Genomic DNA, 10,683 nt, shown 5'->3' on the forward strand with positions numbered 1-10,683 from the left:
TCCCCCAGAGGCTGGCACTTCCTATTCCCTCTGCTGTTTTCCACCAACTGCTTCAATTAAATAATCTTTTTGTTATTTTGGGGTGTTACATTCGTGCTCTGTAATCGTCTATTAAACCTCTTCGCTGTCTCGCACACAAATCAATAAACATGGGAAACTGTCCTGCTTTCTCTCCCCAAAGTGTCCTTGTGCCTCTGCAGCTGGGCAGGATGGTTCCCTGCGGGCAGGGATGGGGCTGAGCGGGGCTGTTCAAACTGCTGCTCCCTCGCGCTCCGCAATTCCTCCGTAAACCTTCAGACAGTGTTTAAATTATTGTCCAAGTGTGGGACCACGCTCAGGGGAGATGAAAAGCTCAGCAGCATCCGTTTCTCAAGCCGTGCTGAGGAAATGCATCGTGCTCCACAAATGTGTGCGTTCTAACCGTCCCTGGGGTCCCTCTCGGTGTCGCAGGTGAAGCTTCTGCTATCCCAAACCTTATTTAAGCATCGCCTTTCGCTAAGTGCTTTTTTCTAGTTGATCCTCACAAGTGTTTTTAATTCAGACTTTCTCATCAGCCCGATGTGAAAGAGGAGCTTGGCTTTCCCTGGGCCCCGTCTCTCGCTCGAGGATGGCACAGAGATCCCTCAGCAGAGCAACGCTCCCGTGGCCCCGAGGACTCTTCCCTGGGTGCTCAGGAGGGTGCTGGTTCACTCAAGGAGCCCAAGGCCCGCAGCGGGGGCTGCCTGGGCTGCCCCTCACCTCCAGCTCCAGCGAGACCCCCACAACTCCTCACCCGACAAGACCAAGCCCCGCCGCCCCCGATATGAAGCAGCACCATTCACCCTGCCCACCCGGGCAGCGACCCTGCTGCCTGCACTCTGCCTGCATCCCTGCCAGCATCCTTCCTCCTCCTCCTCCGGGCAGCGACCCTGCTGCCTGCACTCTGCCTGCATCCCTGCCAGCATCCTTCCTCCTCCTCCTCCGGGCAGCGACCCTGCTGCCTGCACTCTGCCTGCATCCCTGCCAGCATCCTTCCTCCTCCTCCTCCGGGCAGCGACCCTGCTGCCTGCACTCTGCCTGCATCCCTGCCAGCATCCTTCCTCCTCCTCCTCCGGGCAGCGACCCTGCTGCCTGCACTCTGCCTGCATCCCTGCCAGCATCCTTCCTCCTCCTCCTCCGGGCAGCGACCCTGCTGCCTGCACTCTGTCTGCATCCCTGCCAGCATCCTTTCTCCTCCTCCTCCGGGCAGCTCCCCCCACCCACCCCAGCCTCCCTAGGGGCTGCAGGGCCCTGTAGTGCTGCTCATGCCCCCCAGGTCCAGCTTCCCCAGCCCTGCCCGGGGCAGCACTGCAGGTGTCCTGCCCGTCCTGCCCGTCCTGCCCGCGCTGCCCGCCCCGGCCGTGCCCTCGCCTGCCCCCTAGCGGGAGAGTCGCCTCGGTGCCCTGGGGCTAGGACCCCCTGCCCCCCCCCATCACCGGTCCCGGCACCCCCCGCCCCGGCAAAGGGATCCCGTTCGGGGCGACCCCGCTGCAGGGCGTTGCGGAGCCCCGGGAGCCCCGAGCCGGTTGGAGGGCGCCGGGAGCGCGAACCGGGCTGCGAACGGGAGGGAGGCAAAGCACCGGGGCCCCGGGCTGAGCTGCAGCGGGGTCGGCTTGCAAACGGGACCGGGAGGGAGAACCGGGCTGCAAACGGGCCCGGGCTGTGCGGCACCGGGAGTGCGAACCGGGCTGCAAACGGGCCCGGGCTGTGCGGCACCGGGAGTGCGAACCGGGCTGCAAACGGGCCCGGGCTGTACAGCACCGGGAGCCCGAACCGATCTGTAAACGGGCCCGGGCTGTGCAGCACCGGGAGCCCGAACCGGGCTGCAAACGGGACCGGGCTGTGCGGCACCGGGAGTGCGAACCGGGCTGTAAACGGGACCGGGCTGTGCAGCACCGGGAGCCCGAACCGGGCTGTAAACGGGACCGGGCTGTGCAGCACCGGGAGCCCGAACCGGGAGGCGGCGGGGAGCGGGCCGGGCGCGGAGCCGTGCACTGACTCAGCGCCGCCGCCCCGGGCCGTGACGCGCCGAGGGGCGGTCGCTGCCGCCTCTATATAACGCGGCCGCGGCCGTGCAGAGCTCACAGCGGCCTTTCCTGCGAGGGGAGAGGGGCAGAGCAGCCGGGCAGACATCGCCTTCCTCCTCCTCCTCCTCCTCCTCCACCTCCTTCCTCTCGGCGCAAGCTGCACCTTCGCCGGCTTCAATGAAACTGGCAGCGATGATCAAGAAGATGTGTCCCAGCGAGGCCGAGCTGAGCATCCCCGCCAAGAACTGCTACCGCATGGTCATCCTGGGCTCCTCCAAGGTGGGCAAGACGGCCATCGTCTCGCGCTTCCTCACCGGCCGCTTCGAGGAGCAATACACGCCCACCATCGAGGACTTCCACCGCAAGTTCTACAGCATCCGCGGGGAGGTCTACCAGCTCGACATCCTGGACACGTCGGGCAACCACCCCTTCCCAGCCATGCGCCGCCTCTCCATCCTCACAGGTACTTGGCTGGGGAGCACCAGGAGGAAAGAAGGGAGGGGGTTCCCTTGCCAGATTTCAGGTGTTCTTGCCCACTTTGGGGATGTTTCTCCAGTGCCAGGAGGAGGGAGGTGGCGGGGGGTTCGTGTGCGCGTGGGGTGGGCAACTTCACTCCCTGCACTGGGAGGATGCGGGACTCGGGTGCTGCCCCGTCCTTCCCTCCCCAAGTCTCTGCCTGGTTTGGGCAGCAGGTCTCCGTGTGTCCCCATCCCTGCAGCCATCTCACGTTCCCCTCTTTGTCCCCAGGAGACGTGTTCATCCTCGTGTTCAGCCTGGACAACCGGGACTCCTTTGAGGAGGTGCAGCGCCTGAAGCAGCAAATCCTAGAGACCAAGTCGTGCCTGAAGAACAAAACCAAGGAGAACATAGAGGTGCCCCTGGTCATCTGCGGCAACAAAGGCGACCGGGACTTTTACCGAGAGGTGCAACCCCGGGAGATCGAGCAGCTGGTAGGAGGGGACCCCAAAAAATGCGCCTACTTCGAGATCTCGGCCAAGAAGAACAGCAGCCTGGACCAGATGTTCCAGGCGCTCTTCGCCATGGCCAAGCTGCCCAGCGAGATGAGCCCCGACCTGCACCGCAAGGTCTCGGTCCAATACTGCGACATCCTGCACAAGAAGGCGCTGAAAGGCAAAAAGCTGCTGAAAGAGGGGGGCCGGGGCAGCGCGGAGGAGGCGTACGGCATCGTGGCCCCCTTCGCCCGGCGACCCAGCGTCCACAGCGACCTCATGTACATTCGGGAGAAAGCCATCGGCGGCGGGCACGGCAAGGAGAAGGACCGCTGCGTGATCAGCTAGGAGCCCCCCGCTCGACGGGAAGGAAGGAAAGAAGGAAAGAAGGAAAGAAGGAAAGAAGGAAGGGAGGGGGGGGAAAGATGCTCGTTTCCGAACTGACTTTGGGCAGGCAGGAGGGTGGGCAGGCGCCCACGCGGGCAGAGAGAGGGGGTTGCCTCTTCCCCAGCCTCCCTCCTTCTGAGGGATCGCTTTCATCGGCTCCCCTTCCCCCCCAGGGGTGAATTTTGGGAGTGAGGGATGAGAAGACAGAGGCTTTGGAGGGGTAGGAGCGGGGGGGGGGGGGGGTGTTGTCGCTGGGACCAGCCTCCTCCGAGCAGAGAGACAGGGAAAGGCTGAGCTGCCGGGCAGCCAGGCGGGAGGATGAGCGTGGAGGGCACAAACCTTGGTGGTTCTTTCTCTCCCAAACCACCCAGCCTCGGGCACTGCCTTCAGGAGGGAGGGCAGAGGCCTGCCAGCGCCTGCTTGGGGCTTTGGGGTTGGCGGTTTTTTTTCTGTTGTTGTTGTTTTGGGTTTGTTTTTTTTTTAACCTTGAGAAGCTGTGCACGGACTCTGGCTCTGTGTCGTGTGCTCGTCTGTGTCTGCAAAGCACGTGCAGAAGACACTCCTAAGCTGTGGCAGAGTTACAGCCCCGATGGACCAAAAAAAAAAAAACCTGACTCTTGTTTACATTTGTCTTGTCTGATTTGCAAGATTTGGGGAGGGAGGGGGGGAGCGGGAAGGGTTTTTTAAATCCAGAGAATAATAGGCACTTTATGTAGGTATTGTTTGTCATTGACACGAACAAAAAAAAAAAATATCTTCAAGTGTTTCTACCGTGGGTGAAACTTGATGTTTTATTTTTTCTACAAATTAATAAAATCTTTTTAAAACGACACCTGCGGGTTTGCCTTTGCTTCCTCACCCTGCCCCGTCGCAAAACCCAGTCCTGTCAAACCAAGACCCCGAGCTGGGCTCTGAGGTGCTAAAAAACAGTCTCTCGACTCAATCCCTTTGTTTTACCCCATTTTCTCCGACTCCCAGTGCAAAGGTTCCCATCTCTGCAAGCAGCCAGTTTCTTGCCACACGGGGTAACGAGGGGCCACGCAGAGTTAGTTACCCAAGCAGGTCCCCGAGCCAGGACTCTTTCCTCACTCCACTAACGGCGAGTGACGATCCTGCCAGCCCCATGACACACGAGGCACTGGCATATCACTCGCCACAGAAACCCAGCAAACTGACATCACTCCGTTATAAGGAGCTGATTGTGTTTCATGCCTTTTCCCGATTAACTAAGCACACTCTAATGATGTCAACAGAGAGTGATTCACTCGCGCGCCCGTCCAGGGTATTGTTTTTATTTTGCAACATGAGTAAAGGAAGCACTCGGCTCGAAAGGTCACCTTTGCATCTGATGGTTTTTCATCTCCTCCTCCTAACAAGTTGCAGCACCCATCGCTAGAAGCGAAAGGGAAAGCGGGAAGCTCTTCAAAGAACAGCTCTCCCTGGCTCCGGCTTCTGTTTCAGCTCATTTTCAGCCCCCGTTCCCCCCCCGCGAGCAGCAGGACAAATCTATGTTTAATACCTATTAATGGCAAAAAAACTCTGTCGAAGCCACGGAACTAAGGTGGGCGAGTGAGGCTGCGAACCAAACCGCTGCCGTTTCGTTTGGCACTTGCATTCAAGTTGACAGAGTTAACTTGTTCCTGCGCTAAGTGCCAGACATTTCTTTGGAAACATGTTGTTTCTTCCAGCTCTGCAAATGCCCTGATTACACAGGAACAGCAACTGGCAACAAAAAAAAGGGAAATGACCGTCCAGGCATGAGACACAAGAATTTATTGAGCTGGGATAGGCAATGGCTGGCAGAAAGGTAATTTCAGTAATAAAACCAGTGTGTACATTGTGCTTTGTTTATCTTGGTGTTCTGCTTTACGCAGAGTTTACACACTGGCACCTTCCCAAAGAAAGTACTAGTAAAGTATTCCCGCGGGGACAGAGTAATCTCTAGGTTACAGGTGAGTCACAACCATCCCAGCTCCCAAGCAGCAGAATTTCTTGCCTTTTGGTTCAGGAAAACCCTCCCCAAACAGACTTGGCTTCTCTTCTTTGGGAGGCAGGAGCGCTACCCACCCTCAGACGCCGGTTCTCGACAGATCCCGTATTTCACCTCTGCTTTTTCACCTCTTCCACTACTGACCTGCACCACCTTTCAGCGGGATTCAGAGACCCGTGACATTCACAGTCCCGTCCCACCTCTGGCAGCGGGCGAGACGCGGTGCTGCTGACGGGGGGTCGCCTTCTGCCACCGTGAGAGCCACCAGCGGGCGGGCAGAGGGCAGGGAGCCCTGGGGTCCGTCTGACGGCGACGCGACGCTCAGGAGCTTCCCGTGAGCCGCTGGCAAATGCTCCAGCCCGCTCACCCACTTGTTTGTGGGAAACCCCTGGAGCAATTCGGATGGGGAACCGACCCGACCTGTTGAGCCTGACTACGGAATGATTAAAAGCTCTTGTCATTTATGCCCTTGGTTTTATCCTGCTCGCCCTTTCTCTGCTTTAAGAGCAAGATGCCCAACGTGCTGCCTACCAGAGATTTAGGCACCCAAAGCCTATCGAGATCCACCCCCCGGCAGTCTCTGCTTTGCTCCTCCAGTCGCCCCGCTTCCAAAAAAGCGATGTGAAGGCCCAGGAGCTGGGCCCAGGCTACGCCTGTCCTCTGTGCTGCCAGAGTCCTGCCCCTGCTCAGCCCACACCCACCCAGCGAATACACAAGAGGGGCAGTTTGGAATTTCTAAATCTTTACTCATCTCGATGCAACCATCTCTTGTTTAAAAAGAGAGAGAGAAATACAGAAGTAATTGAAAGCAATCGTTCCTCTTTCGACCCCTGCAGACTGGAAAGGGTCCTAGAGACCCTTCCCAGGAGCAGGGCCAAACAGCTCCCGCTTCCCTCTTACGCTCCCTTTTGAAGTCTGGCCACTTTGAAGTGAAAAAAATGGCAGAAAATGCCCCCTTTTTCCTGTTGAAGTTAACTAGCAGGTACTTCGACCCTTAGCGAGGAGAAAACATCATGTCTCCTGCTTGCTTGAATGTGAAAAAAACCCAAAACCTCACCCCACCCCGAGAGAAACCACAGGAGATGCACATAGAAATGCACAGTCCTACGGCAGATCAACGTGAATGTACTGCTGTAATCACCATATGCAAAGAACAGAGCGTTCTGGTTCGGTGCCACGTGCCTGTGATCCACAGAGGCACAACTCCAGTGCAACGCCACCAAAAAAAGCGTAAAAGACAGAAAAGTAAACTTCTGCCACCTTTTTCTCTGCTGTTCAGCCAGAAGAGGAGGTCTCTCAGGCCCGGAGAGCAGAGCTGTGCCCGTCCTACTCCTTGGGGATTTCGAACATGCAAAGGCTCTTGTACTTCTGCAGCAGCTCGTTTTTGGTCCGGACCTGCTCCCGCAGGCTCTGCAGCTGCTGCTGCTGCTGCTCTGGGCTCACAGCGATGCCGGGCATGGAGCTGATCAGCTTCCTCATCTCCTGGAACTTGTTCTTCAGCTCATTCAGCACCTGGTGGACATCCTGACTGTCCTTGTCCATGCTGCAGGGGAGAGAAAAGGGAGACACTGTTCAATTCTCCCCTGGGAAAGCGAAGAACCTGCTGGGGCGACTCGTCTCCAGCACAACCAGAGCTGGAAATTCAGTGGGAAACTTTTGCTCTTGGTATCTTAACCACACACACCTAATTCACCTATCCCAATGAAATGGACACCAATAGATAGACTGGGGAGCCTCTGGGGCAAACTGGTTTCCTGCTAATCTCCAGCAAACGACCTCAGGACCCACCAATCGGGTTAGGAGCCTGTCTGCAGCTTTAAAACATTACCATGGAGCAGGTGAAACTCTCCCTCTGTTTGAACTCCCGTATCTCTCTTTGGGGAAGGTAAGATTACGTATCTGTGTGTGCGTGTAGGCACCTGGAAAGAAAGATCTCGGTCTCACCCGTGACCTGTTGCTGCTGTAATATAAAAAAAATCGATGCAGTCAAACAGCTTGACGGCAGAAAACAGAAACTGTTCCCCAAAGTACCAGAGGGTACCCAACGGCAGAGAAAACGGTCCTTTGGCGCTTTAAAGCGACTCTCTGGGGATCTATACCCAACAAAAAAAGAAGCGACAGAGGTTTTTTATGGGTTTTGGGTTTTTTTTAAGAGCAGCACAATGGGTTCTGCAGCCACTCTGTGCTTTTCAAGGATCAGCGCTGTCTGAGGCAGCGCCTGCCCTTCAAAGCCCCGTCAGGATCGGCTGCGGCTTTGTGAGCACCGGCGAGAAGTTCTACAAACGCGAGTCCCCGCTCCCAGGGTGCCCGTTAGCAACGAGAGCGGGATCCTAACGGGCTTTGAGAACTGGGAGCCTGTTCAATAGCCAGATCTAAAAATAAATGTGCTTGGCATGACCAGGGCAGAGAGGTGCTCGATTATAACTCTGCGGAATCGTGACAGGGCTGAGAGCAAAACTTTTAACCAGATGGTCGCCGTTCGTTTCAAAAGCCTGTTGGAACAAAATATTCATTGCTCCCTTCTAAATAAAACCGCAGCTGGTGCTGTAATGTATCCCCATTATGCAGGCACTCACGGGCAGGTCGGCAGTGGAAAAACACAGGCACACACACAGCCCCATTTTTTGGGGTAGGATGGGTTGACACCGCTTGTAATCCACCATAGCTCCAGGTTGGCTTTGAGAGGGGTGTCCTCCCCGCTCCAGGTCTCCCCAAGTCTTGTTCCCCTCCCCACACATACAGAACTGAGGGCTGCCTGTCCGGCTGGTTGACCCAAAGGAATCATTATTTCAGGTTTTTTAGTGTTTTGTTGGGTTTTTTTTTTCTGATGGGTGGTTTTCTTGGTGGATCAGGCCACCGAAGCGACTCCCTCTCGGAGGGCATGGACAGGCAGGGGTGAGGAGGTGGGGGAAGAGACTGCAGCTGCCTGCAGTCACACGGGTTTCAACGCAACGCCCAGCCGCAGGACTGCGCCCAGGACCTGCCTTAAGGCACAGCGCTCTCCAGGACACCAGCACCACCACGCGCTGTGACCTCAGCGGCCACGCCACTCGACTGGACAAGGTTGAAAATATCACCAAGCCCCGTTGGGGAACAACTTTCTCTGGACCCAAACCCCAGGAAAGAGCAGGTGCCCTTGAACGTCAGCAAATCTACGCTCAGAGTCACCTTGGAGATGTGTCTTCACGGCTGAGTCAGTGTCAAACCAGCAGGGCTGGGCCCTGCGACTAGCGGCAGCGTGAAAGGACGACACGTTGGCCATCTGTCAGGGACAGGAGGCAACACATCCCACTGCTTGCCTCTGTGGTCCTACCTGCCTGCAGCCCTGCTCAGCGTACCTACGTCTGCTCAAGCGAACGCCGCGTGTGAAGGGAGGTAGCTGGGTAGCAGGAGTGGGTGGCTCCGTGGGAGAGGGGACAAGATATGCTAGGGACTGTCCTCTGTGGGTCACCGTGACCTGCTCAGTGACATACAGGAATCTGAAAGGTCTCAGCCCATGGCTGCTGCCCACTCTGCTTATGCACTTGCATGTGCTCAGCGATGGGCTTAGCCTCTCTTTGTGGTCCGGATAGATCAGGCAGAATCTAGTTGGGGGCAACTGCCCACCCCCAGCACAATGGGGAAACTGAGGAAAATCAGAGGATTTGTGGTTTTGTGCCCGGTCTGTATCCGGACTGGAGTGTCAGGAGGTTTTTCAGTCTTTCCTTGCCACGGCTCAGGCTGCAGAGCCATTAAGGGTGAACCTCTCTCACCATTCAGACACGACTGGTGCAAGTGAAACATCTGCAGGACACAAACCAGCCTCAGCTCCTAAAGAAGCACACAGGGAAAGGGCAGCCCAGCCCCCAACCACTAATAAGGGAATTCGTGCTTCCCGTGCCCTCTGCCTCACCCCACGGTGTGCCCCGGTGAGAGCACGGAGCTGGCCTGGATGGATTTTCATGGCAGATCCATGCCGCTACGCAGACAACCATCTCTGAAGGGGTTATCCTGGACCAGAAACAGTGCAGCTCTCAGGACCCTTGTACAAGTACCTTTTACCCCTACAGTACTTACCTTGAACCAGGAAGAGAACAATTTAACCTGTACCGCTGCAGAAGCCATCCTCCTTTTTACAACTCCCCAGAAACGGGCTGCATTCCTGCCCCAGCACTGCCTGTACCTTCTGAGGCTGTTATCAGCCAAACAGTACAGTTATCTGGAGCAATAACCCCATGCAAGTACAATGCTTCTGCTCCTGGGTGTTAATGGTGGGGCAGTGCCCGGGCCATGGGAACATCTGCACCGCCCAGGCGACCCAAATGCCACCCAGGTAGTGGCGTGACTCAGAGCGGAGATGCTCCTGGGGCTGTGCCAGCTCCCTCTGACACCCTTCCCAGGAACTCCAGCTAGAGGTAAAAGGGCAAAGGAGATGCTGGGAGGTTGGAGAGAATCACTTAAGGGTGACCTCATTGCCCCACTAGCCATCTGGGGCACCCTGAGGATGTTGGCAGTTGGAAAGCATAATTAGAAGGAGGATCCCATTGCCCAGATCTCCATCCAGGGCAACCTAGGGATGCTGGGGGCTGGAGAACATCATTAGAGGGGGATCCCATTGCCCTGCTCCCTGTCCAGGGCGCGCTGAGGATGCTGGGGGTGGGAAAGCATTGTTAAAGGGGGTCCCCATAGCCCTGCTCCCCATTCAGGGCACGCCTGAGGATGCTGGGGGTGGGGGAGCATCATTAGAGGGGGGACCCCATAGCCCTGCTCCCCATCCAGAGCACCCCGAGGACGCTGGGGGTCAGACAGCATCATTAGAGGGGGGTGAGGTGCCCGGGCCCGGTGCAGGGCAGCTCCTGCGATGCAGTGCCCGGCGAGGGGGCGGGGGGGGGGGAAACACGGACCGGTCCCGGCGGGGCGGTGGGAGGCCCGGTGCCGGCGCCCCGCGGTGCGGCCGCTGGCCGTGGCCGCCGTTACCATTTGATGATGTCGTGGACGAGCGGCAGGAAGGAGAATTCCTCCTCCGCGGGCGGCGGCGGCGGCGGCTTCTGCTCGGCGGGCGGCTCCGGCGGCGGCGGCTCCTCGGCGGCGCGGGCGGCGGTGCCCCCCGAGGCCATGGCGGACCCCGGCCGGCGGCCGCGGCGCCGCGCAGTGACGGAGCGGGGCGGAGCTCGGCCGCGCCGCACCGCCCCGCCAGCCGCCTGCGCCCGCCTGGCCCGGGCCTTCCCCCCCGAGCTTGGGCTGGGGCCTGGGACCGGGCCTGCGCCGAGGCCTGGACCGGGCCTTCGGCTGTACTTGGGCCTAGGCCTGCGCCGGGGCCTGGCCCGGGCCT

At 58.2% G+C, this 10,683-nt stretch overlaps 2 protein-coding genes across 2 annotated transcripts; one reads left to right on the forward strand and one right to left on the reverse strand.

Annotated features, from left to right (window-relative positions):
• The first annotated feature begins 2,222 nt into the window (after window positions 1-2,222).
• On the forward strand, window positions 2,223-3,343 carry RASD1 (ras related dexamethasone induced 1). The gene is made up of 2 exons (XM_009950581.2): window positions 2,223-2,508; window positions 2,793-3,343. Exons 1-2 carry the CDS (start codon window positions 2,223-2,225, stop codon window positions 3,341-3,343), a joined length of 837 nt encoding a protein of 278 aa, XP_009948883.2.
• A 2,754-nt stretch (window positions 3,344-6,097) lies between these two features.
• On the reverse strand, window positions 6,098-10,468 carry MED9 (mediator complex subunit 9). Its single transcript, XM_086473031.1, has 2 exons — window positions 10,329-10,468; window positions 6,098-6,915 (listed from the first exon to the last, which is right to left on the reverse strand). Exons 1-2 carry the CDS (start codon window positions 10,466-10,468, stop codon window positions 6,699-6,701), a joined length of 357 nt encoding a protein of 118 aa, XP_086329157.1. The 3' UTR covers window positions 6,098-6,698.
• Window positions 10,469-10,683: the final 215 nt, after the last annotated feature.

Source organism: Leptosomus discolor, chromosome 14 (assembly GCF_034619465.1).
Source record: "Leptosomus discolor isolate bLepDis1 chromosome 14, bLepDis1.hap2, whole genome shotgun sequence".
Taxonomy (NCBI): Eukaryota; Metazoa; Chordata; class Aves; order Leptosomiformes; family Leptosomidae; genus Leptosomus; species Leptosomus discolor.